Genomic DNA, 27,062 nt, shown 5'->3' with positions numbered 1-27,062 from the left:
GAGAACAGGCAAAATCCAACCCCGACGCACAGCCGAGCTGCCTTGCCCAGATCCCTACTATTGCCACCCCTTCTGCAGCGAGTCATATCCAGTATTAAGATTGTGTGAACGAAGTGTGTGTGCACGTGTGCGTGTGAAAGCACCAGAAGAAATAGCACATCGAAGGTTAAAAGAACAGCCTATACTGAGAATGAAAAACACCGTTTCCAGCCAGTCACCCGGGGGAGTGTGTTGTTTCTGCCAAGGCCAGAAGGCATTCTGCAAACACCTCGCTGCAGAAGACCTTGCACTCCCAACGACAGGGTAACGGCAGTGTATCACATTCAACATTCCTTTTTCGATTAGCCCAGCAGGAGAATAATAGCAAAATACCACTCCTAACTAATGTGAAAGACCTGTCCACAAGTGAGTTTGGCAGTGCCAATGAAGAAAAACACAAGAGGCCTGATGAGGACTTGAAAGTTGGTGTCTCTCATCATCCATGTTGCACACAAATGATGCCAGCTTGGATACGCTTGAATATGTATGTCTTGGTGTTTGCAAGCGTGAGAGTGGGAGCATGTAAAACCAGCTTGCTTAGAGATTTTGTGTAATAAAATCACCTTCTTCCGTAAGATCTTGCACTGAGCTTTGTTACCACTGGTTTTCTATACTTCCACCCTCACAGCTGCAGGTTTGAGGACCAGTTCACCTGTATAAATGCAGATTTTGGTCCCAAACTCAGCATGCTTTTTTGTGTTGGCTGATAAATAGACCCTTTACAAATTTTTATGAAAACCCAGGAGTCAGATCTCCTTCAACAGGTTTCAGTGGTGGGGGATGCTCGGTGCCAACCCGACTCCCTGGACCAGTTCCTAAAGCCAGCAACGCACTGAGGGGTGAGGTGGCATCGCATCCGCCAGGCTCGCCGCTTTAAACAGCTGCTTGCAAATTTAAAGCTGGATAAGACTGCAGGCAACTTTTGGCACAAGCCTGAATCACGTTTCTTGATCCGTTGCAAGCTGGCTTACCACACCTCGCTTAGCTCTCCGAGCAGGAGTGAACTTGACAGACTGTCGAATTAAGTCTCGAACCACTCCTGTGAGAGGAGACTGTATTATCCCTGTTTGAATACCCGTGGGATTTGGACATCCTTGTGGAAATCACGATACGAGGTGTAAGGCCTCTGATTCAGCAAGGCATATGCAAACTTTAGGAATTTAAGGAACTATGACTCTGTTGCTTTCTTTAAACTAAGCAGCTATTTCTGCGCTGAAGTGGGATCCAAGTGATTTTGCAAGGTCATGAAAAGAGTCAGCAGCAAAACTAAGAGCAGAATGAAATCTGGGCATTCTCAGGACTTTAGCTGTATAGTCTCAGTAAAATCATCCATTCCTTCACCAAAACAGCCATTATCTGTACCAGACTCCAAAACACAGTGACTGAGCAAACTGTTTGGGCCGGCGGTTGCAAAGAGCCATCGCGCCCAGGGGCATGGCAGGGGAGAGAGATACGTGCTGATGTTGGTGGCCTGACAAGCACCTCTCTGGCCAAATGGCTGGCAGTGGCCAAAAGCACAAATATCAACAGAAAATATCTTTTAGGGGGCCGGCACCCCCCAGGACACCACAGCGCCCGCCGCCACAGCCAGCGCCCAGGGCCTTGGCTGCTCTCCCTGCCTGCCACCGCCAGCCAGGGATCGGAGGTGGGAGCTGCACCCGGCAAGCTCAAGCTGGGAGCAGAAAGGAGGCCACCGCACTGCACCGCAGCGACACGCGACACGCGGCAGCAGCGCTGGCTGGAGGCGGAGGGAGGAGGAGAAGCGTGAAGGAAAATTACAGCCAGCTTAGTTTATCCACATGCACAAGACCTGATAAAATTGCAGGGCCAGGATTCACCTTGTGCACTGGGTTTCCACTAAAAGCATTTGAAAGTGCAGGGGAAAAACAGGGTAGGAAACAACTAATTTTATCAGTCACCTTAATTCTGACACACAGGCAAGAATACTGACGTCTCCTCTATATTTTCCAGTGAAAAATTAAGGGTTATCTCTTAAGGCAAGTTTGGATAGTAGGATCTGCTGTGCACAGCCAAGTTACAGGCATTAGCTGGAAGGAATATTAGGATGTAATCCAGAAGAGTAGAGAACAATCTTTATAGGGAAACTCTGGCTCAAGGTTGCAACTTTAGAAATTATTAAAGTACTCTGAATAACATGTGACTAAGATTTAAAAAATAGGTCTAATGCTTCAACTTTCCGAGGTAGCACAAATACCTCATGGTCTCAGAGTGGCATAAAAATCTCTCATCTGCCACTGCTAGTGCACCACTACTTAAAAGCATGGTAGAAAATTACCATCTTCATCGCATCAAGATGCAAGATAGGAGGTTTGAAAAAAGACGTGCTGGGACAACACCCCTATCTCTAAAAAGGATACTGAATCACATCAAGGGGATGATTAATTTACTTCTAGGAAAGCTGGCTGGTGTTTCCTGGTTTGCATTTAGAAATAGGTACTGTTTACAGCTTGGAGAATGAATGATGAAACCCTGTGATTTCTTCTTTTTTTTTTTTTTTTTTTTTTTTTTGGTCAAATACTGGTCAGCAGTAGCTTTCCTGTTCTGAATGTGAATGATAGGCTCTCAAAGGGAGCATTCATGTGAAAAGCAGAAAAACAGAGTGCAAAGTGGGCAGCACGTATGGGGCCTGGCTGCCTTTCCAGTGGAGGTAAATCATGCGACTCCGAATTTGAAAACAACATTTTTCTTTTTAATTGTTTTTATGAAGTTTTCTGGCAACTCTATCAATGTGGCATTATACTTTCAGATAATGAGGTGGCGACTGTATGAAGCATATTAAAGAGGGTGTTTTTCCCCTTTTTGAAACTATTGTGGATAAGCACAGTTTCCAATGCCAGCTGTGCAGTGGGTCTCCTCTCCTGATCCAGATTTGCATAACAGAGCGCAAAGGCATAACATCAATATGAGCTCCAGCAAGCAACTGGGTATTTCCAAAGTCCAGAAAATGCTGCTGCCCTCTCAGACAATGAGCTCGCAAAACCCCAAACTCATGCCCCAGCAGTATAAAGTACTGTTCTTTCAGGCTGGTGCAAACCTGATCAAGCAAAACAGGGAAAACTCTATGCTAATATACCATTATAGACTGATAACATTGTAAATATATGAAAATTCAAGCTTCTCTCTAAATATGTATTATTTGGGTTATAAATATTACTTTACATCTCTAATTATGATACTGACTTCTGTGTAAGTCTGTAATACAGTTGAACTATGCTGCTGTTAAAGCTGAAACTTTTAAGACTGAAATCATAACTTTGCTGTAGCTTTTTAATATTCCTTTCCCTTAGTTTAGACAGCATGAGCCTGTACAGCCTGGAGACCAGCCACTTAGATGCACGCAGTGATTGAATCTTTTTGCAGAAACTAGGACTTCCATGGGATATTTTTAAGGTCATCTGTGACATATATGTCATATGTGACATCTATGTCATATCTATGACAGATAGCATCTGGTCCTGTTTTTCCCCCTTTGGTTTTTGAGTTGCAAAAATAACACTTTGCCGTTGCTTTATTGTCTAGGAAAGTCAATGCAGGTGTGAAGGATGGACACATGGAGTCACCGCTGCCTCACAGACACAGGCATCGTTTGAGACTTCAAAGCTTTCTCGCAGCTTGTGGGAGGACGTAGTGCAGCAAAAGGAGATCAACCCCTCGGCGAAGCAGCGGACGTGAGAGCAGCTCTGTGTCCTCCCCAGCGGCCGACACAAGGCTGGAGATGCCGTGGCGATGCTAAGCAGCACTACCGTCCGGCGGCCAATCTCCCAAGAACGTGGCTACCCAAAATGCTCGGTGACACAGGCTTCTCGCCCCATTGCATCGCCTGCAGCACAGCTGTAGTATCAGCAGCAAGCGTGAGCGCTTTCCATGCCCCATCTCTCCAAATTGCTTCTGCCCTGGCTTCAGTAGACCATCTCCAGAGGTTCAAATGTCCAAGGCTGCTGCTCCAGAGAGGAGAGCTTAGTGCCACATGTGCCAAGGGAAACCAGGCTGCCGAGGCCTTCCCAGGACCTTGCACCTCTAGCAATGCTTTTGTTTCTTCCTGCTCTCTCCTTGGCTCGTCCCAGCATGAAATCCCATTCTGCTGAGGGACCTGTCCTAGAGGGATCCTCTGCCACATCATTTTGGGAATTGCTCTGGTACTTCCCTGTCAGTCTGAGAAAATCCTGCAGGATGGGTTTCCAAACATTTTTAGGAACAAGTCAGGGTATTGATGTGAGTGGGAAGGGGCTTCTTTGGCCTTCGATATAAATCCATCACATTGTACATAAAAACTCGCTGACCATCCAGGCATTGCTGCAACACCCCGGCAGTGCCTGTACCGCCGTGCAGCAAAAAGTGCTGGTGTGCAGCAGCCGAAGGGGCCGGGATCAGTGTCACTTTACTCGAGAGCCAATTCGTGTTGGTCGTGGAAGCAAGGATCTCCCCAGCCAGCACAAGGTTATGGAGGTCACCATCCTCCCTAACATGGGGCAATGGAGATGCTTGATGACTGCTCATGCCCTGTGAGCAGTGTTTCATATATCCTAGGTCCTGGGGGAATGTATCTATATCATAAAAGAGCTGGCAGCAGTTGTTGGCTTTCTAGGCAAAGACAAGGAGGCGGACTGTATGGAGAAGTTGGCTTTGATAACAGAATAAGGATCTTTAACCACCCAGGAGTTGTTTACCGGCAAAGACATCAAATATAACTGAAAATTCACGGTGTCCTTATCGGACTGGCAGGGATCTTCCTCTTCAGTCTCCCCTGTTGAGATCCTAAACCCTGAAAAATGCTCAGCTATCTAACAGTGGGGGGCTCGGTAACCTGCCGTCAAAAATAATCATCTCCGGCCCTCTGAGGAGGATAGCTGTATGGATCGCAGGAGCAGGGAGGAAAAAGCAATGCTGACTATGCACCTGGATATGTTTTGATATGAAGCAGGAAGAGAAGACTGAGCCTGTCTGAGCAACAGCAAAAATGCCGTTGCCATTTTGAGCGGCTTTTCTTTCTCCCCTCCAGGTTTGCTCCTCTCCCTCGGAGAAGCTGCCTCCGCGAGCGGGAGCCAGCAGAGCAGACTGAGCAACTCGCACCCATTTCCATGCAAAATGAGCTCAGTTCTCGCCAGGCCCAGAGGTCCCAGTGCTGCTCAGCCCCTCGGACTGGGAGGGAGAGCTCAGGAGCTGCACCCAGCTCCTGCCTCCTCTCGAAAGTAGCGGCTAAGGGAAGTGTTTCGACCAGGGCCACCGTTTGCAGGACTTCTGGCCCATGCAGGGTTGTGAAGTCATTGAGGGGGCCGTCGCATCCGCTCAGCCTGTGTGCTTATCCCGAGGGGGCTGGCGTCTTGCAAGCTCAGACAAGTGTCCGCTCAGCACCCCGGGGGATTACTCATCAGCCTTCTCTCAGCTTCTAACTCTGAAAATTAGCAAGTGGGAAAAAAAAAATATGCCCAAGGTAACGATACTTGGAAACTTCAGGTCACGTTTCAGCCAGGGGAGGAGGAGAGCAGTCTGAACAGGTGAGTTTGAAGTCTGTGGGAACCTGAAGGAGGCAAAGGGAAGGGAAGAAAAAAATAACGTATGCTGGGAAGCACTGGAGGGGTTTGAGGCAGCAGGAGAGCTAAGGAGGAGAGGGGAGGCTGCTGGTACGTCTGGGGACCTCCTTCCTTGGGGAAGGATTTGCAGGCTCCTGTGCTTGGGGGCTCCTCGACCCACCGCTCCTCGGCCCTGCGGCTGCAGATGGCACCCGGAGCAGGTGGGGACATGGACGTCACCGCGCGGGGGGAGAAAGCAAGGTTAAGTCCTTCTGTTTCGCAGCGAAAGCTTCATGTGTCTTCACCCCCTTCCTCCCCTTGGGGGCTGCAATTCTGCCCTCATTAGACCTCGCAGTAACTCCCATTAACATTTACGAGCGTTTCACGATTAAGAGAGGCATCAGCCCTTTCATCTCCCAGACGTGCCCGAACACACCGCGCCCAGCCCCAAGCCACCGCTGCTGCGGCGGTGCTCCTGCCGGGGGACACCGGCCGGCCCGCGTTGCCTGCGCCGGCCCCGCCGGGAAAGCCATTCCTGCCGAAAACGCACCCAGAAACCCAGGATAACAGGAGCACTGGTTTCCACTAGGGCCAGCAAGGAGTCTGCAGGGTCAGACTCATCCTGATGGAGCCAACTGCCCGGGTGATACCCGGCATGATACTGAGTCAGTATTTTTTCTGTTTCCTCCCTCCCTCTTTAAGAACAAATGATAGCAACGGTGCTAATCGCCATCCTCTCCACGCTCCTTTCCAAGGGAGGAGGTAATATTGATATCTAGTTTGCAGATAAGAAATATGGAACAAATTTAAGGTCACTTGCCCAGAGCCGTGGAACAACTCCCCGGCAGAGCCAGGCCCAGAAACCAGGACTTTTGAGTCGCGGCCCTACGCGTAGCCCGCTGGATTGCAACACGGATCCCAAACAACCCACATGAAAGCGCTATGCACAGCTACGAAAGCATCGCGTTATTGCATGCAGTGCAATTCCTTTTTAATGAAAATCTGCTGATAGCCTTATGGCAGCGAGCAGGCTCTCATTAAAACGATCTTTTTATTGCTATGGGCTTTATCGCGGGCGAGGAGGGCCCACCAAGGAGCGCGTGCACGCAAGGCGCTAGCCCATGCCGTGTCTTCGCTGATGCCTGAGCCAGCTCTGCCCCAGCTCGGATATGGCTTCACGGTCCTGCAGCCGCTGCTCTCATCAAGGTGCGGACACAAATTTGCCATCAAGCCTGGCAGCCTGTTTCTGAGCAACCAAGGTGGTAAAACAGGCTACAGACTTAAGTCTTGCTTTTCAGTGAAACAAGAACAGTTTTTTGCTAATGATTGCTGCCTTCGCCAAGCGTTCGCTAGCATTTTCTGGGAAAATAAAGAAGCTTCCATAGGATGATGTCACCCTGCAGTTCTAGTTTCGCTCCCAAATGGTTTCCAGGGCCGTCGGCTTGGCGTGCGCACGTTCAGAAATGGGAGCGATTTGGAGTGGGGCCGGGTTCGGGGGCAGGTGGAGAGGTGATTCAGCCTCCTCCTCCTCCGCCAAAGGGCTGGCAAGCGCCAGCAAAACAAAACAACGTCTGCACCTACTTCCCATGGTTTAAACCCTTGTTGTTTATCATCAGCCAATAATCACCTGAGGTCAAACTAAAGTCTAGCCTGCTTTCTAAGCAGCAATCTTGATCACCAAGCAGCTCCTCACAGCGGGATGTTGCCCGTTCCTCCGCGCTGACCTGGCGCGGCGTTGGAGTCACTGCCAGCTGCCGTCACATCAGTGCGGCGTTGGAGTCACTGCCAGCTGCCGTCGCCAGCCCCGGCACCGACCCGTGGCTTTTAGCAATCACCTCTAGTCATTTAGGTGTCACAGGTGCCCGTCACGGGGACACGTGCCTCTGCGACTGCGACACCTTCCCAAAGGTGATTTGTAACCTCCTTCCTGCTTTTCCTGGGGAGCCCCACGTCCTTCCATGCACGGCAGCAGCAGTAGCCCCCCAGCCCCGTTCGACGCTGTCCACTGAAACCAGCCCGGGAGCTGCGCTCCCGGCCAAGTCCCGCACCACGCGGGCGGCCGAGGTAGGAAGGGAGCTGGGGAGGGAGCCCGCGCGCGGCCCCGGCTGGTGTCATCTCCGGCAGCGCCCGGAGCACCCAGCGCCTCGCTGACTCCCCCGCTCCCGTCCCCCAGCCGTCTCGGGGCGACACCGCGGCCCCGATGCGCCTGGGGACGGAGTCGGTGATTGCACATACGGGACACAGCCGCCGAGAGATACAGCGCTCACGTGGTAAAGGCTCGTGCATAATTGCCACATAGGGATCCTGTTTGCTTTGCTCGCTCCTGACGCTCTGGGCAGCAGTACCGGGCTTATTCAAGGGACGGGGAAACCCCGGGCTCTCCCAGCCCACACGCAGCATCGGCCAGAAGGCAAAGCCGGGCTCGCAGGGCCTCGGAGCAGGCACTGGATTACGGACTCCCGTCCTTTGCCCGAGATTTATCCCCAGATAATCGTTGGTTTCAACCAAAACAAAACAACAAAACAACAAACCAGCCCTCCCGCTTCAGACTTGCCAAAACGCCCGAAGCTCCGGTCTCGCACCACCCGCGCAGGCGGGAGCGGGCAGCAACTCCTGCGGGTGACGAGGGGCTGCCCCGAGGGCGGGATGGGACACGAGAGCCTGGCTCCCTCGCCCGCGGGGCTTCGCCGTGCCGCGCGGGGCACCGAAGGCAGCTTTGAGCAGCGCAGGCCTTGGCGGAGGCCCCGGCGGAGCAGGCGCCTTGGGGAGGACCCACCGGGGCGTCCGTGGGAGAAGTCTCTCATTTCCCACCTGTTGGAAACCGCTTACTTCTGCGGGAGCCAGAGAGGCGCCCACAGGCTCATAAGACATGAAAGGGTGGGAAGAAGCCTTTTTTCTTCCAGCAAAGCATGAGAAAAAAGGGCTCATGTCCAAGCTGAGAACAGACCAGGAGCAGAGCAAATGAATCATCCCGTCTCCCTAATCTCCCCTTTCCTCAAGCAGGTGCCCTCGGTGCCTTTGCCCCGGCCAAGCTGTCCGTGGGGAAAGGGCTGGCAGCTAGATGAGAAGCCCAGAGAGTTACTTCTCGAGCCAGTCCCAGCCCTTGCTAGCAGCTTTCCCAGCCCGTTATCCCTGCGCCCTGACTCCCAGGAGCCGCTGGGGAGCTTTGCCTCCACCCCGTGCCTCTGCGGCAGGTATTGCACAGCAGATCGGATTTTGTTCTGCTGATCCAGCACGGTGTTTGCCCACTTCCATGCTTCAGCCGGGGATTTGCCTGGCCCTTGGCGGTGGAGGCGAGGGCACCACTTCTCCACCCCGGCGGGTGCATTGCTCCCTCCTCCGCCAGGCCAGGACGGGCGTCCGCCAGCGGTGCCTCCACTTGCACCGTGTTACCGCTGACCTCGCAGCCCCATGCCTCCCTGTGCCCCCCGGCTGGAAGCGTTTCCCGAGCACGTGGGGCAGCCCGTTCCCACGGCGGTTCTGCCCCGTCCTGCGGAGGCCTGGCTGCGGGCGAGCAGCTCCTCCGAGCGAGCCGGCTCCGAGGTGGCCGCGGCACAGGCAGCCCGCCGGCATCCTTCCCCGCCAGGCCACCAAGCAAGCGCCGAGCAAGCCCAGGCGGCCGGATAGCGAAAACACCATGGGGACCGGCGCTCGGCCTGGGTTAGCATCGGCTTCAGGAGAGAGCAGGGGGTCCCTAGAAAGCGTTGGCGAGCCAGAGGGTTTTCTGAGCCTGGAAACACCTCCTGGCCATGGGGCACGTCCTCCCCGGTGGCGGCGAGCGCTTCGGTTTTGGGAAGCAAATGTGCACAGCCAATTTCACACATTCCACCCCAATCCTCGGAGCTCTTTCGGGTAGGTGGAGCGGCCAGATAGCCCATCCGCATGGGGCAGCCGGAGGCCGCAGGACGGGTTGCCCGGACGCATGGTGGGGACAGGGCCCTCCTGCCTCCTCCATGCGGGTGCGTGCAAAACCGGCTGCATTGCTCGCAGAAATGAATTTGAACAGATGGGGTGAAGGAAGGCAGCCGGGAGGGCGATGGGGCTCCCAGCGCAGCCGGTGGAGGTGCATGGGGATGTGGCAGCCACCGGCTTGGGTGCTGGGGTTGGTGTGATGCTCCGGCCGGGCGGGTGCCGCCCGTTGCTGCTGCCGCCGCGGGGAGGGTGTGGGACCCCGGGACGGGGTCGGGGGCACACGCGTAGCCCCCCTCCCCCGGACACAGCGCAGCACTGCCCGCGGCTCGGCGGCGCGTCAGGCCACGCGGGTGACGAGCTGCCGGTTCTCCGCCCCGCGCGGTGCCGGCCGTGAATCAGCAGCGGCGGCGGCGGCAGGTGCGGGGCAGAGCCGCGCGCAGGGCGGCGGGGGCGGAGGGTTTGCACTCGCGCTCTCCCGGCCGCGCATAAATAGGCGGCGGCCGCAAAGGCTGCCAGAGCCTCCCGTTCCCCAGCGCCTGTGTCTGCCGGAGCCGGGCCCGCATGGACTCCCAGGACTGCCCCTGCGCCTCGGGTAAGCGAGTGCTTCCCCCCCCCCCCCGCGGCCCGCTCTGCCCCTCGGGCCGCCGCTACACCCGCGTCCCGCCGCGGCAGCGCGCAGGAGGGTGAAAGCGCTGCTCGCAGCTCCGCGGCGGCCCAGGGAGCCCCCCCCGCGGCCGTGCCCCCCCCCCCCCTGGCGCCTCTCGGCAGCTGCGCTTCTCCTTGCAGGCGGCACCTGCACCTGCGGGGACAACTGCAAGTGCAAAAACTGCAAATGCACCTCCTGCAAGAAAGGTAAGCGGAGCCTGGAGAGCGCCTGGGTGCTCCCCCCTTGTCGGCAAAGGTACAAATGATGGTCAGAAACATCTGCTTTTTTGTTTTGCTATGTGTCTCTGCTGTGTTAAAGCAGGTCAGGCTCCTGAGTCCCTTTTCCAGATGTTAGTTTGCTCTTATCTCCCTGCTCCCAAACAAACATGGGAGGACTTATCTCAGTCAGCACAAGCCACCCAGCCTAACCCAAATATCAGTGTTACTCGCCCCCCTGCTGACACCTGAGGCTTGGTGCGAGGTGGCATCCCCGGCATGGAGCTGAGCTCCCAGAGGAAACCTGCCGACAGGCTTCTCCTGTTTGCCTCTGTGCCGCTCCTGTGTTTTGGAGCGGCTCCCTCCAAGCCACACTTACTCCCCTCTCCCGGACAAGACTGTGCACAGAGGGGTTTGCAGAAATGCTTGGGAGGCCAGTTTGCATCCTTCAGGGAACCCATGTCCTTCAGCTGCCTCTCCTGGGCCAGCCTGGTGGGTACCTGGATGTCAAAGACACCCCGAGAGAGGAAGCTGAAGGTGAGGAGGATGCTCTTCCCCCAAGAGTGAGACACGAGGAGTGGGGGGCTGAGAGCTGCCCAGAGCAGCGGGTTAGGGACAGGAGAAGGAGAGCCATCCTGTTTCTACCACCCTTAAATTACCTGGTCTGGGTTGGTAACCTAGGTCTGATGCGGCTCCTGTTTAAACACCCCAGCGGGGGAGCAGAGGGGCATCAGTGAGGTCTTGGTGACGGGGCACTGCCCTTTGCCTCGTCCTTGTGGGACACCTCCAAACCCCGGCGCCATCCCTCGGGAACCTCCCTGATGTGTCTTTATCCCCGCTCTAGGCTGCTGCTCCTGCTGTCCGGCTGGATGTGCCAAGTGCGCCCAGGGCTGCGTCTGCAAGGGGCCGCCGTCCGCCAAGTGCAGCTGCTGCAAGTAGATGTGGGGGAACCTGAAGAAGAATAACCTTAGTGTGTGTGTGGGTTTTTTATGTGTTCAGATATCTTTATTTGTCCTGTGTGACATGTGATAAGCTTCCTAAATAAAGTTACATGTATATAAATACCTACAAGCATGCTGTTGCTGGTGGCTCTGTTGGACAAGGCTGTTTTCCCCTGCCTTTCACCCTGGGTAGCGGGAGAGCTGGAAATGGGGGGGGCCTCTCGGCAAAGCGTCCAGGGGAGCCAGGTCCCTGCTACCCCCTTGGCTTGTGCAGGCAGAGGGTCTTATTTTGCCCCTCTTCCTTCAAATCCAACCTTGAAGCTACCCTCTGTAATAGCAGCAGATACTCTTGTGACTTCAAAGCAGGGTAACTTTCTATATATATGTATATAATTTTTTTCTATTACATATGGGCAAATCCCATGCTTTTTTTCCCCCACCAAAGTCCTCAGGGCTCATGAGTGCCTCTTTAATACAGACACTCATCAACAGCAAAATAAATCCTGCAGCTGTGCCTGTTTCTGAGGATAACATTTCTACCACAGGCTGCAGCTGCTGCAGCAGCAGGACGAGTTTGTCTTTCCCTGCCGGCAGTTGAGCTGAACTGCGGGAGCCAGGTCACTTTTCCCTGCCCAGAGTGCCGCCCTGGTGGCGGAGGTCCTGGGGGCCACCAGGGTTTTGGGGCCCTCATGGGCTGTGTCCCAGGTGCTGCGTTTTCCTCACCTCGGTGATGCCCTCGGTCACTGGGGAGCCACGCTGAGCACTCGTGTCCTGCTCCGGCTGCTCCCTGGCGTTGCGGCACCCCGGGATGCTGCCGGCACCCTCGCTCCTCCGTGCTTTGGGGGGCACAGCTACGTGCCGGCAGCTCCCGAGGGCGGCTGCCTTCGGAGACGGGGGCCGCGGGAGGAAGAGGGCTTCTCTGCCGCTTTTGGGGGGGCCGTGCCGCCCTGCTCACCGGCAGCCGAGCTTTCACTGCCTGGTGAAATCCTCCCCGGCCTGTGCCCGCAGCCGGCGTTTCCGCAAGCCCGCGGCACGGGGGAGGCACCGCTCGTCCCTCCCGTAGTCCTTCCCGTTGCGGCAGGAGTTAGTTATTCGGCAGAAACTCTGGGATTGGGAAACAGGCTGTTTTCCTGTCCCGCTTCCAGGAAAACGCCCGCGAGCGGCGGGGGCACGGCACGCTCTGCGTCGTGGCAGCCGGGACAGGCCGTGCCGCGGCCTGGGTGCCGGGAAACCCCCCCGCCGCCTCGCTGCGTGGGCCCCGTGCCCCGCTTTTCCGCATCGGACCTTGACCGCCCGCCGCCCCGCTTGCGGCCGTGCCACCGGCCGGGGGGCCCCTCTCCGGCCACAGGGTGCAAAACGCGGGGCGGCTGCTGGGGCGGCAGGACCCCCGCCCCGGCCTGGTGGGTGCTGCACCGGTACGGACGCGTTCCCCCAAGGGGACGAGCGGACTCTGGGCCGCCGGGGCCGCGGCGGGCGAGGAGCGTGGCGGGCCGCGAGCCTCCGGCCCTGGCTGGGCCCGGGGCGGCAGGGGCAGCCCGGGGCGCAGGCGGCGATGTCGCAAGCGGTGTTTGCGCCCGAGGCTCACAAACACCCCGGCGGCACCTGCAACCCCCTCCCCGGGACGGCCCGGCCCGTCCCGTCCCGTCCCGTCCCGGCGGCCGCCCCGCTGCCAGCCTGGCGCGGCGCCCCGCTCTCCCGGCACGGCCGCTGCAGACGCGCCCGCGGGCCGCCCCCCCCCCCCCCCCCGGCCCCCCCGCCGCGCCCTGCGCCCGGCCCGGCCGCGCCGTGTGCAGCGCCGAGCACCGCCCCGCGCCGTCCTGCCCCATAAAGAGGGGGCGGCCGCGGCTGCCGGCACTGCTGCCGCGCAGAGTCGAGCTGAGCCGAGCCGAGCGGAACCGAACCGAACCGAACCGAACCGAACCGAACCGAACCGAACCATGGACCCCCAGGACTGCACGTGTGCTGCCGGTGAGTATCCCCGGCCCGGCCCGGTTCGGCTCGGCCCGGCCCGGTTGGGCTCACGGCGCTCTCTCCCCGCCCCAGGTGACTCCTGCTCCTGCGCCGGGTCCTGCAAGTGCAAGAACTGCCGCTGCCGCAGCTGCCGCAAGAGTGAGTGCGGGGGGCTGCGGGGGCCCTGTCCCGAGGGGGCGAACCCCCATGGGGACCCTCTCCCTGTCCCTCTTCCCTGTACTCCCCTCCGCCCCATTTTCCATCACTGCGGAGGGTGCCGCTGCCCCGTGGGGACCCCCTCCCTGCCCCATGGGGACTCCCTCCATTCCCCTGCCCCATGGAGGCTGCCCCCGCCCCGGTGGACCCCCATGGGGACCTGCTGCCCTTCTGGGACCCCCCCGGGATCCCCCTCCCTGGCCACTGCCCCATTCCCCGTGGGGAGCCCCCCACCCCGTGGGAAGCCCCCTGCCCCCCCTAACTCTCGCTTTTGCCCCCAGGCTGCTGCTCCTGCTGCCCCGCGGGCTGCAGCAACTGCGCCAAGGGCTGCGTCTGCAAGGAGCCGGCGGCCGGGAAGTGCAGCTGCTGCCCCTGAAGCGGGGGGGCTCCTCCGCTTGTACATAGCCGGCGGGTGCCCAGGAGGGGGGCGGGCGGGCGGGCGGGGGGGAAAGCTTATTTTTCATACGCAGAAATGTTTTGTATCTTTCGTACCACTGGTGAAAGTGGGTGAAAATAAAAGCAGTTGCTTGGAGGTGTGTGAGTGCCTGTCGCTGCTGTTGTCGGCCTGCCCGGGAGGCTGAGCCCTGGCGCCGCTCGTGACCTGTGTGGGAGGCGGTGCCCCTCGGTTGGAGGGGGGCTGGAGGGTGCCAGGCTCTGGCGCTTGTGTGGTGTCCCGCCGCTGCCCGGGGCGGCTTGCAGGCCCTGCTGCCAGCCTCTGCCTCCGCTCTGGGGAGAAACACGGCTCCTGGGCGGGAGTGCTCAGGCTCCCCTCGAGCCCCGCTGCCCTGGGGCACCCGCAGCACCCGCGGGGGCTCTGTCCCGGGCACCCAGCAGGCTGTCACGCAGCCCCAGCTCATGCCCTGCCGGCGCAGGGCTCCTCGGCAGCCTGGGTGCCCGCTCGGGGCTGCAGCGATCTCTGGGGTTAGGCGGGGAGCGATGTGTGCCCTGCAGTAACCCCCTGTACCCGGGCCTAAATGCTGCCCCTGGGCCCCCCCCTCTCTTCTGGGTAGCCGCTGGGTGATGCTGGCTCCGGGGGGGGAGGTAACATGGGGCACGTTTCCTTTCGGAAAGTCCCTGCCCAGGGAGAGCATCGCTCCGCAGGCAGCCGCTCCCTGCCCCGGGCTGCCGGCCGCTGCTCGCTCCGTCCCCGGAGCCTCCCGCATCTTCGGTCCGGGTGCTTTCCCGTGCCGCCCGGCACGCCAGCCCTCAGCCCCGAGCCCGGACACGCCCAGCTCAGCACGCGTTTGCCTTTTGCACGCACTGTGTCTTCACACTAGTGGCTGTCTTCTACTTCAGCAAGCTCCCAGCACCTCCTGTTGCAACGGCAGAGTACAGCTGGAGGCCGCTCTCAAAGGCCTGCCCTGCCCGGTGTCGTACACGCATGTAGAAGTGAAACCACGGGGAAGACCCTTTGCTGGAAAGCCGGACCGCCGGCGAGCCCAGCCGCCGCGCAGCATCTCGCAGCGGCCCTGGCGGCGGCACCGAGCAGGCGACCGGCCCCGCCAGGCGCCCGGGCCCTTTGCACGCGGCGCCGCGCTCTGCGCCGGCCTCCCGGGGAGGCGCGCGGGGCGTTTTGCACGCGGGGCGTTTTGCACGCGGGACGTTTTGCACGCGGGGCCCGGCTCTGCGCTGCGGCCCGGCGCGCTGCCGGCGGGAGGTTTGCACACAGCGCTCTGCGCCTCGCTGTGCAGAGCGGGGCAGCGCGGGCGAGGTTTGCACGCAGCACCCTGCCCTCGCTCGGCGTCCCGCGCCCGGGGAGGTTTGCACGCGTCGCCCCGGCCGGGCGCAGCGCAGCCTGCACGCGCCGTCCGCCCCGGGCCGCGCGCCCGGCCCTGCGGGGGTCGCCCTCGCCCGCACGCCGGCACCGTGCGCAGGGGCTCCGCACCCGCCCCCCTCCCCGCGGCCGCATAAGGAGGAGGCAGAGGCCGCGGGCAGCAAACCGCCCGCCTGGCCGAGGGGCCGCGTGCCGCAGCGCTGCGCCAGCCATGGACCCCCGGGACTGCGCCTGCGAGGCCGGTGAGCGCGCCCTGCTCCGAGGGACCCCCGGAGGGCCGAGCCGGACCGCCGAGGCCGCTAGAGGCGGCCCGGGGGTGGCATTTCCCCGCTCTCTCCAAGCGGGCAGTATCCACTTGGGGCGGTGCCCTGCGCGCTGGTCCGGCGACGCGGCCCGTGCCCGCGGGCCGGCCGCACGCAGCCTCCCCGGGGGGCAGAAGGCGGGAGCCCTGCCGCGTGCGGCGCCGGCCTGAGCCGCCCTCTCGGTCCCCAGGTGCCTCCCGTAGCTGCGCGACCGGCTGCGAGTGCAGAGCCCGCAACTGCGCGTCGCGCCAGGAAAGTGAGTGCGCGGCGGGGGCGGCCCGGCGATGCCCTTCCCGGCGGAGAGCCAGCGGGAGCCCCGGGGGGGTGGGGGGGGGCAGCAACAGCGGCGGGGCTGGGGTGGGTGCGGGGCTTCGCCGGGGGCACGAGCGGAGCGGGATCACCGAAAACGCAGAAGGGGCCTCGGCGAGAGGCACGGGCTGGCTGCGGGCAGGGCCTTGCGCTGGGGCCTCGCTGGAGCCGGGGGGCCGGTGAGGCTGTGAGCGGCAGCGAGCGCAGCACGGGCGCGGGGCGGTGGCAGTGCCCCCGCGCTCTCCCTCAGCAGCCTCCGCTGCCGGCTGTGTTGCAGGCTGCTGCTCCTGCTGCCCGGGTGGCTGCAAGAACTGCGCCGCGGGCTGCATCTGCGAGGACCCGTCGTCTCCAAGATGTACCTGCTGTCAGTGACGCGGCTGGCGGCTTCCCGCTCCCTTGGGAATATTTTCTGTGTGAAAATCCTGGTTTTGTAACTTTTTCACCGGTGTGGTAGCTGCCGTCAGCCTCGGCGCGCCTGGGCGTAGCGCGAAGGTGATGGGAATAAAGGCTTGATGCAAGACGTGGATGCGGGGTTTGTTCAGCCGCGCCAAGAAAAGTCCCCCTCAGCTTGCTGCTTCCCGAGCAGATGGGGCTGACACCGGGCAGCCCCGCAGCGGGGCGCAGCACCCCATGGTGTGGGGCTCAGCACCACCTCGCCCTGCGAGGCTGCCCCCCCCCCTGCAGCATGGAGCCAGCAGCCTTTGGCCCTGGGCAGCACGATGCGTGCCTTGAGCAGGTGGGATGCACGCCCTGAGCAGGTGGGACACACACCCCACACGCATGCGATGTGCACCCTGTGCGGGTGGGACGCACACCCCATACGGACAAGATGCACACCTCATGCAGGTAGGATGCACACCCCATACAGGTGACACACATATCCCGTGCTGGTGGGATGCACACCCCATACGGATGGGATGCACACCCTGTGTGGGTGGGATGCACACCCCATACAGGTGGGACACATACCCCATGCGGGTGGGATGCACACCCTCTGCGGGTGGGGGACACACCCGGGGTGGATGGGATGCACACCACATGCAGGTGGGACGCACACCCCTTGCAGGTAGCACCTGCACCTGTGTGGCAGGCGGCACCCACGCACCCAGCAGGGGCAGGGAAGGCCCTGGGGAGCCCCGGGAAGCCGCCCGGACCACCATTTCTGCGAGCATCTGCTGCCACCTGGCTGCTTCGGTCGCCAGCTCCGCCACGGGCGCGCGGGGCCTCTCCACCCTGAAAAGCCCCCCGGGAAGGCCCACCAGCCAGGCGCAGGCGGCATTCCAGGAGGGCCCTGCACCGCCGGGAGGCTGCTCCCAGCCCAGGGTGCAGCTAACGCCCCATTCCTGCACCCCCATTTGGGGATGGGGATCTGTGGGCCCCGCGCAGGGGCGAGAAGGAGGCCTTGACAAAGCGGCAAGGCGAGGGCGCCGTTACCAGCGCCGAATATTGATTTATATTCCTAGTAATGCTAACCGAGGGGTCACCGCGCACGGACGGCCCGCCGGGGCCTCGGGGTGCCTCCGCCCCCAGGGCACTGCGGCATGGCCAGCAAGGGGAAAGCCCCGCGGCTCCGGGCACCGCAGCACCCAAGGCACAGCGGCTCCCTGCTTAGCTTCAAAAAGCCCAGACCTGTTTCCCATGGTTTATAAGCGGGGGACGGAAATCCCCCCTGTGGCTCCGAGCTGGCCGCACGGCTTGCGGTGGAACTGCTTCGATGGCCCTCCAGGACCCGCCAGCCGCCTCGGCCGCTTGGCTAGGGCCTAGGACCCCTCTTCAAAAATCCCAAGGATTCCCACGGTGCTCTGAAAACTGGATCTTTGGCTCCTGAGTTTTCAAGGCCCTGGGGAAAATTGTGCTTGGGAGAGTCAGAGGGTGTCGATGCGGCGGCCCCCGTCAGCGCAGGGCTGATGCAGGGTGTCAATGCAGCTTGTAACGGCTGTCTGGGAAGCAGGGGCCATTTAAGAAGCCAGTCCGGGTATTTTTATATGCCCTAAGTGAAGCTTGCAACAGGGAAAAAGGAAAGTGGCAGGAGGTGATATATGATGGCTGGAAAGACCCTGCTGCCCGCACTTGGGTGGTTGTCGGACCCTGCACCAGAAGCGCCCGCAAGCTCGACCAGGCGCCTTCTGCAGGGTAGCTGCGGGCCGGCTCGAGGAGGCTCTGTGAGTAGTCGCTGCACTGATGGGGGGATTTATTCAGCTTTGTGGGACTATAGGAAATGCTGGTGCCACACAAGTGTCCCCTGCCGGCTATTGTCACGTGGCATCGCAAGCTAATCCTCAAGGCTTTGGAGATCACTGTAAAACGTGATCTGGGAAGTACGTCTGAAGGCCTGGGCTTCGCCTCCTCCGCCCACTCCTCTCCAGGCTCTCGGGATGGCCCCCAAGCGCTCTTGCATGGCCACCAAGAGCTCTTGCATGGCCAACATCCTTGCCTTGTGTTGATGCCTCTTGGAGGAAGGACAGCTTTTCTGTCCAGAGGCGCTGGGCTGGGGGGGCAGCTCTGGGGCAGGGTCTGCCACACGCGCTGGCTGGAAACATGCCAAATATAAAGGGGGAGGTAGCACAGACAGGAAAAGAAAAACATGCACTTTATTCCTGTACTCCGAGTCTTCAGGGGATTTCACGTGGTCTGAGCAAGCACCAGGAATCCGTGCTATTAAATTCCTTTAATGAACAACCCTAGATGCCATCAATCTTTTCCTCTTGATATTTTCCCTTGTGTGAGGCCTTGCCCGCCTCCCGCTCTCGGTAACTTCCCTGCGGCGAGACGGGCTCCTGGGCCCCGTGCGGGCACGCTCGGGGGTGTACAGCGCCGTGCACACGGCGGCAGCGGCGGGGAGGCGGAGGGTAGCCTCGAACGCGCGACTGCAGGACTCTCCGCCCCACCCCGCTGTCCGTGTCCGCCCCCCGAGCGCCCGCATAAAGTTGTTCCCGCGAGGGGGCGGGAGACGGCGCGCGGCGCGGCGCGGGGAAGTAGGCCGGTTCGACCAATGGGCGCGCGCGGCGCGCGGGGAAGTGGGCCGGCTCGACCAATGAGCGCGCGCGGCGCGCGGGGAAGTGGGCCGGCTCGGCCAATGGGCGCGCGCGGCGCGCGGGGAAGTGGGCCGGCTCGACCAATGAGCGCGCGCGGCGCGCGGGGAAGTGGGCCGGCTCGGCCAATGGGCGCGCGCGGCGCGGCGCGGGGGCGGCCGGAGCGGCGGCGGCGGCCGGAGCGGCGTGCAGGTGAGGGCGCCGCGGGGCCGCGCCGGGCGCTGGGGGGCGGCGGCCGCGCCGCGCCGGGCCGGGCCCCTCGGTGCCGCCCGCGTCCCCTGGGGGCTGCGGCGCCCCCTCCTCGCAGCCGCGCGGGCTTGGCGCCGCCGCCCGCGGAGCGCCCCTCCGGGCCGCGGCGCTGGGGCGGGGCTCGCGGCGGGGCCGGGCGGCTCCTGTGGGCGCGGGGTCGGCGGGGCCTCGCCGTGCTGCGCCGCCTCGGGGCCGGGGCCGTGGCGGCAGGCGGGCGGCTCTGGCCGCGGGGCGCTCCCGGCGCTGCCGGGCTCCGGCCGGGGGAACACGTGCTGCCGGGTGTGGGAGGCAGGAGAGGCTCCTCGTTTCTCCTGCGCCGCCCCTGCCTGCTCTTGGCTTCGGCAGCAGGTTTGGGCGAGGCCGTGCGGCCTTCTCGTTGCCAAGCGGAGCTTCTGAGTATGCTAGACAGGACATGGGATGCTCCTGAAGGGTGAAGGTGACCCATGTGTGGTACTCGGGACTCTTGCGTCCTTCACATCGGTGATTTTGGTGCAGGATGGCATAGCTGCCTTTGAGTGCTTCGCAGGGGCCCTTCAGTATATGTAGGAATGAGGATGACCGGTCCTTTCTCCTTCTCCAGCTTACAAGTCATCTGCGCCAGTAGCGGGGCTGGCTTTATGTGCAAAACAGGCGAACAAAACAATAAGGATTTTTTACAGAGCATCTTGGATATAGGAGTTTATTTCTAACCCAAAAGAGCACTATTTATTAGTCTCCCCTAGGTAAGGTTGGCTCCGTGTTACGGATTTGAGCTTTGCAGAGCCGTCATACAGCATATATAGTAACCTGCTAGCGCTGTTTGGCCCCAACTCTAAGCAACAGCCAAGCTTCTGTAATGTGACGTTGAATTGCACCTGTGTTAAAGCTTGGCCCTTGGACACGCTGGGAGCTGGTATATAGTTAGCCACTGTTGTGGAATGCTGGGTGCTGGCTGTGTCAAACATTATCCTAAGCCAGAGTGCATTAACAGTGGGTAGAAGGGGGTGAACTCTTAAAATCTAAGTGCAAGTAAGGGCTATTTCCCTCCTCCTCTGTGGATTCAGCTGTGCTGTCATATGGGACAGTGGTTAGGTCATGGAGAACTAAATCTACTGAGGGCGGTAAATAAGATCCCGTTCACATATGCCTTATTGGAGTCCATTTCTGTTACATCTCTGAAGGGGTTTGCACTTTCTTTGGAAGACTTTCAGGAGCTTACAAATAGGAAAACTTTAAAAATGACTTGGAGAATATATGTGACTGTGATCTAATTCTTAATGTTTTCATGGGGGTAATATCACAAGAAGTTCAGAGGGAAGGGGAGGAGCTGGGTTTTCATCTAAGGAATTTCAGAAATAAAAATGAACGTTTGATTTAATGAGTGGCCAGTTTGCCACACTGCGGAAGTTAGTGGCCTACTGAGTTGGGTGGTCAGCCAAGTGCCTAAAGTAAGTGCCAAGTGCTCAGAGAAGAGGGTGAATGATGACATGGCAAAACTGCCATCTGAGTCAATTATTAAGGATAGTGGAGACTTGAGACCTCTGGGAGGAACTTCAAAGTCAGATGGCAGATAAAAGTCAGTGTTGACAAATGCATGGTAGTATATATTGGAAGAAATCATTTAAAGTGCTTACTGTTTGGTTCCACATTAAATAATGAACAGGATAGGGAAGAGTGTCAAGCCCTTGTTTGCCCTTTCACAGAGTGCAAGACCAAATGACTGTGAATGTCTGTGCCTTTAAAACTTTGAAAGAAATATTTTTATGCAGTACTTATTTTACACATGTACTGTGCTGTCACAAGAGATCTTTGCGACCAGGCGCTTAATAGCAATCATGAAAAGATCTGTCATTTATATGGATACATGTCAACCTGCAGATAAGATGAACAGCAAAACACACAGGACTGAATCTTGCAGGGGCCAGGGAGGATTAATTGGTGGGTGCTACAAGAAACAACATATTTAGAAGATTGTTATCTTGTGGCCTATTGAGGATTTTCCAGCATCTGCCTTTGGTTGCTAGGGGGAACAGGGTGTTGTACCAGATGGAGTACCAAGTCTAGCTTGGAGCACTTAGGTATGTTTTTACTCTGTCCTATCCTAATTTCTTTGCTAGATGTGCATTACACGTTTGTTTCATAGCAGAGGGTGTAATTTGTTGAAAATTTGTAGCAGACATTCAGAAATAAGGCTGGAAGAGGCCTCAGGATTTGAACTAGGTGACCAATCTCTGTTCCTGGTAAGGGGTCAGTCACTAGGTCTGCACTGTTTCCGACAGGCTCTTGTCCTCCTCTTAAATAGCTCCGGTGACGCGGGGTCTGTGGTCTGCACCCTTACAAGCAACTTCATTGTTTAGCTTGTATCCTCTGAATGTTATTGTGCTTTGCTTTTAAAAATTCTTGACATGCTCTTTGGTTTCAGAGTCTGCAGTTCTTGATTCGTTTTCCTGTCCATAAAATGTCTGTAAAATGGGGAATATGATGCTAACTTCCTCCATGAAATGTTCTGATGTCTATTTACGCAACATGCTGCACAAGGGTTAGGTACTATTACTGCTATTCATACAAAACTCTTGAGGCCTGCAGAACAGGCCTTTTATTTATTCATGTTTAGCTTCTCTTCCAGCTTCAAAATAAATTGTAGGCTCTGGGGAAAAAGTTCTCAAAGTTGAAACAAAAGGAAACATTTAAGAAAAAAATAATTTATACAGAAATCCTTGGTTTAACAGACTCTGCAAAGCATAAAAACAGACCAGCAGATTGAAACACCAAAAATTTGTTTATAGCATTGATAGTAATGACTTGCAGTATTCAGGTTATAGTCTTCTGTTGTCACAGAAAAGTAACAACTGTTTTTTTGTTAGAAGTTGAAATACTGGCTGCTGATCTGGACTGGCAAAGTTCATGTAAGAGAGGAGAGGGGTGAGGCACTGGAGGAAGCTAGAGAGAGCTCAGCTGCTTCTCATCTGCTTAGTAGACAGAAGTTGCAAGACCCGTCTTCAGAGCCTGTTGAAAAAGCACAACCTTACTCTCACCTCAGGTCTTGGCTGCACTCAAGAAATGAGAGTTAGTTATCTGCTTTCTCTCACCGATGTGCTTTTGTGCCTTTACTTCCAAAAGATGAAGGCAGTCCTTGTTTCTGGTGCCGGTACTATGCTGTGCAAGCAGGATAGTGAAGCGCACCTGAACCTGGTTCACGGTTCTCTGGGACTTCTCAGGGGGTTCAGGATGGGAGAGACGAGACTGGGCCCAGCTCATCAGGCTGGCTCCCCCAAGTGCTTAGGGCAGGGAGGCCACTGCAAGAGGAACGCTGGACTCCTCCATCTTCATTTCCCATTTGAAAGACCCATTTGTAACCTGTGGAATTGTATTAGTTTATCAGCTGTTCTGAACGTCGTGGGTGCGGCTTTCCCTCTCTCCAATGAAATCTTCCTTCTTTTTCGTAAGAGCTGGAAAAACCTAAATCTTTAGCTTGTTTCTTAAAGTTAATTGATTAGATGACATAAAGGCTGTCAGTATGTGCAGTACAACAGATGCTTACTCACACGTTGGAATATTTCAGCTCCAGGTCTTTCTGAAGCTAGTACAGTAAAGTGTTCAACATGGCCATATTTGGAGTATAGTAGTTACAACATTCTTCATTAGACAGCATTGTAATCCTCTTGAGGGGTTTTTAGCTTTTTTTCAGGTAATAAATCATCATGTAAAATCAGTCTGCATAGAATTAAGAAACCTGTCATCATCTTTTGTGATTCCTTTTTGGCTTAAATCCAGTCCATTTGTACGATATATAGCATTCCTTCATGGTTTTGAATGTTGGAGAAACATTAACCTGGTGTTTTATTGGACATGGAATAGTAGTCTAATGCAGCAGCTTCTATTGATAAGTCATCAAAGTTGTTTTACAGAAGAGCCTTTCTAGCCCTGGCTTTTAGCCCAGGGTTGATCTGGTTTCAGAAGTTAGTTTAATTTCTTCTGTATTTTTTTCCCTTAGGTGTCAGTTGTTGCTCTTTCCCCAGCCACGCATGAAAATCTGGCATCATTCTGCTCGTTACTGTGGTAGCAGTTTCCATCTTGAACAGCAGCATTAAGAGTCAGACTGCAGTCTCTTGAATGCAGTAAATTCTGTCAGTATATAGACTAAGTCATTCGTGCTGTTATTCAATCTAAATATTTGAATTCTGTCATTTAGAAAAAGCCGTTTAGTGTTTGCTCTCTAGATCAGTGTTGAGGTGTCACTGCTGGTGCTCGGATATAATCACAGGTTGTTTAACTTTGTCAAAAATAACTAGTTTATTCCATATTTGCTGAATTCAGTGTGTTTTCCGGAGTTATTACAGCTGTCTTGCATCAGCAAATTTATGGGACAGCCCTTATATGGTATTGACACTGAGTCTATGGCTAAAAAGTGCAGGTTTGGGAGCTGTTTTATAGTGCACTGATTCTTCATGCTTTTGGTTTCAGTGCTCGCTGAGAAGATGGTGCCTTCTAATGCTCCTGACTTTTTAATCTTGTTCTTAATGAAAAGAGGAAGTGGACCGGATCGAATCAGATCCAGCTGAAGTCTGTGCTCTTCTTGCAGTCACTGCTCCATACATAGTTCCCAGAGGATCCGGTAGTTGCAGTCATAACTGTAGGGAAGTGTGGCTGTTCTGGTCAGCGTCTGCCAACAGAGGCTGCTTCTGGCAGTGGTGCACCTGAGTTATCGCAAGGAAACACTGGAAAGATGTTGTACTGCATTGCAGGGCATGAAACTGCTTATTTCTACCCTGCTCCCCAATCTCCTCCATCTCACTGGCATGCTAATTTCTGCAAACAAATCCAGTCTCAACTATCTCACCTGATTAACAAGTCAGTGCAAATATGATTATCGCCTCCCCGAAAAGCTCCTGGTTTTCCGAAAGCCAGGTGGGGGAGGCTTGTGAAATTCTCCGTGTCTGGACACAGGCTGTTAAGGTTGGTCTTGGCACCCCAGCAGAGCAGTCATGTGCAATGTGCATGGGTTGGTTGCTCTGTCTAATTGCACGTGTCTGAATGAATCATGACCCAATGCATCTCACTCGCTTCTTATCCAGATAAGGTGAGAGTGCCCTTGCCACTGGTAGTGGTGCTTAGGAATGGTGGTGGAGCAGGAGGAGTATAAAATGGTTCCATTAGATTGCTTCAGCGTGGTTGAGGGGTACCAAGAAATACTTATACTGCAGGGTATTTTTGGTTTGCAAAAATGTCCTGTTTTCTTCTTGGTGTGCTCTCTTGCTTTGTTCAAATAACCAGACAGTTTCTGTTGATTATATTTTTGAATAAATGATAAAGGGCTAGAGTTAATGCCCAAGATCTGAGTTGTCTTATTTAATCCCAGGCATGTTAGGGTAGGGTCAAACAGATGTATGTGAGCAAGGTTGCACCAGAGACTCCCATGTCTGCAGCACTGTGCAGTGAGACTGGCTTTCTATGATCTTCTCCTCTTCTCAGGCCTGGAGAAGGCAGCTTTCATAGGAGAAGCTCATTTTTTGGAAATCAGTAACTTCTGATTAATGAAACTTAAGAAGCCAGCTTTCTTTTTGATGTCAAAAGATGATACCCAGGCTTTGAGAACTGTATGGGTACTGAAGAGTAGATGGTCATGCTGCTGCAATGCTTTTTTTTAATCCCCTCACCACCACCTGAAAAAAAAGAAAAACAGAAATTTTGGTTACTTGTGGCATTAATTTCTCCACCATGCTCTGAATGCTCCAGAATAATTTTCAAGTATGGGCATGGCGCTTAGATGCCTTTGAGAAGGGAATAAATGAAATGGATCACTATCATTATGCATGTTATCTTGAAAGCATGCATGAAGTGTTTTGATTGCTCCAATTTTTCTTGGTAATGGGGCTGTTTTAAAAGCAAGGTAAAAGATAACTGACCAGTTCCCCCAGCACTGTTTTGATGCTGAAGCTCCATTTGTGGGACAGTTTTGTGAGTGCGTGCTATCTAGGCCGATGTATGTGTAGAAGGGACACCCACAACCTAAGAAGAGTGTTTTTTGTTTTTCGTTTTTTGTTTTTTTTTAACTACGCTGTCTCACTTCCGTCAGTTTTGTTTATGGTATATTTCTGTTGGTTTCACATGAGTACACTGTGCCTTGGGAACAAGGTTGAAGAACGTGAAAACAGTTACAACTTGTCCTTCCTCTTCTGACAGGGCAGCTTCACGAGCTTAGTCTCCTGTCCTCTGCTAGGAGAAAGTCAGTTAATTACTTCTTACAAGACTTTATTGTTGTTTTTTTTGGTTTCATGGGAAAGTTAAGTTGATATGGTCCTTTGCCATCTGAATCCCATCGTGTTAGAAGGGAAACAAGCCCCATTTTAGCTGCCATCTGCAGAGCTAAATTATGTTAAAACTTAACTGTATTTCCCCCAATCCATTCCTTGAACGCAGCGGTTCTGACCTTTGATTCTTGTCAAGCACTTTGGGGTCACAAACCTACAGCAGTTGCAGTGGTTAGTAGTCTGAAAACTTTGTAATAGCCTTTCTTTTCCATTCGATCTTGGATATTCATTGATACTTCTGTGAAGAAGAGAAAGCTTCAGACTTGTGGCTTGCTTTCCACTGACCTGAGCTGACTTTTTCCAGTCCTAGCAAGTATAGAGGTCAGTGCTTTCAAGTTTGAGTACTTTCAGTGAAGCAGACTGTGAGACTTGGCTTTACAGAGGTGCCAGGTGCTTGTAGTACTTCACTGATTTGCAGCAAATCTGATGGGTTTGGTGCCCAGGTGCCTCAAGTTGAGCTTTTGGTTCTCATTTTTCGTTAGCACGGACACCATTGCAACTCCATTTGCCCCCCAATGTGTCCATTTGTGTCCCTCTCTAAAAATGACAGGATCTGTTACAGCCTTTACCTTCTGCTGTGTAGTTTCGTTGAGTTACGAATTCTCTCATTTGATATATGCCAGCAGTTCTTGCCAGCACTAGTAAGGCTTCCTGTGTGCGTTGAGGGGAGACATACGTCTTTTTCACTGGAATAGTATGTACATATTTCTTTTGAACTTTGGAGTTAGTGACACATGGATTTACACATTTTCCTAGATGGTTAGTTATGTCTGTCTATGTGTGTGTGTATATATATATGCTCATTTCTTTTGCCGTTAATTTAGCCTCATGTTCAAGCTACATGTGTTTCAGCCTTTATATATATATAGCCTCCATAGATATGTATTTTATATATAAAATGTATTTATACGCAAGTAGCTTAAGTGTCTGAATTAACATCAAATTCTTCACGTGGATTTCTCGGCTTTCTGTTCACTCCCCTTTGTATCAAGGCAGTATATGAACTGTCACGTGGCATCTGTATCCCCCTTCTAACATGGCTGTAGGTCTGCCCTGAGAACTTAGTCCTGCAAGGCAAATCTCTGTCTGCAACACTTGAAAGTACTTGCTTGATGTGCAGTGCTTGTGGAGGATGGGGAGGAGAATAGGATCCTGTTCTAGATGAGCAGCTATTGCTGGTTTCTTCGAGAGCCTGTAGGTACAGAAACTGCTTATATATAGCTGAGCAAGAATTTTCTCAAGGCTTTCTTTTTCTCTCAAGGTTTCTGTGCATCTTGTATAAAACCTGCAACGGAAATGGACACTGAAGGCTTTGGAGAGCTTCTCCAGCAGGCAGAACAGCTTGCAGCTGAGACAGAAGGTATCTCTGAGCTCCCTCATGTAGAACGCAACCTCCAGGAGATTCAGCAGGCTGGGGAGCGCCTGCGTTCCCGCACTCTGACCCGCACATCCCAGGAGACTGCAGATGTTAAGGCGTAAGTACTAGTGAAGCTGAGCACCTGCACTGGAAACTATGAACGCAGAGGGTAGAAGTTGTTTGCGGATTTGGTTTTTAATGTCTGGGGACATTAGAAACCGAACCTCCTTGCTGGGAGGAAATGCCCAGGAGAAAAAGAATGACTGCAGAGCTGTTTTTCCCCAGCCTTTCTGTTACTT

At 55.9% G+C, this 27,062-nt stretch overlaps 1 protein-coding gene and 1 long non-coding RNA gene across 3 annotated transcripts in view; both read left to right on the top strand.

The window, feature by feature from the left end:
- The first annotated feature begins 14,724 nt into the window (after positions 1-14,724).
- LOC112990427 (uncharacterized) lies at positions 14,725-16,355 on the top strand. The gene is made up of 3 exons (XR_003261073.2): positions 14,725-15,466; positions 15,717-15,782; positions 16,113-16,355. It is a non-coding gene; the product is annotated as an uncharacterized LOC112990427 (long non-coding RNA).
- A 2,605-nt stretch (positions 16,356-18,960) lies between these two features.
- The window catches only part of NUP93 (nucleoporin 93), an 85,845-nt gene continuing 77,743 nt past the window's right edge, over positions 18,961-27,062 (top strand). The window contains exons 1-2 of one of the 2 annotated variants that reach the window (XM_064519453.1): positions 18,961-19,059; positions 26,668-26,881. In XM_064519453.1, coding sequence (XP_064375523.1) covers positions 18,996-19,059; positions 26,668-26,881 — 278 coding nt within the window. In that variant the 5' untranslated portion in view covers positions 18,961-18,995. The remainder of the gene's footprint in view (positions 19,060-26,667; positions 26,882-27,062) is intronic. The other variant, XM_064519454.1, reaches the window with a different exon arrangement.

The sequence above is a fragment of the Dromaius novaehollandiae genome, chromosome 13 (genome assembly GCF_036370855.1).
Source record: "Dromaius novaehollandiae isolate bDroNov1 chromosome 13, bDroNov1.hap1, whole genome shotgun sequence".
NCBI lineage: Eukaryota > Metazoa > Chordata > Aves > Casuariiformes > Dromaiidae > Dromaius > Dromaius novaehollandiae.
This window is presented reverse-complemented; position numbering and strand designations above follow the sequence as displayed.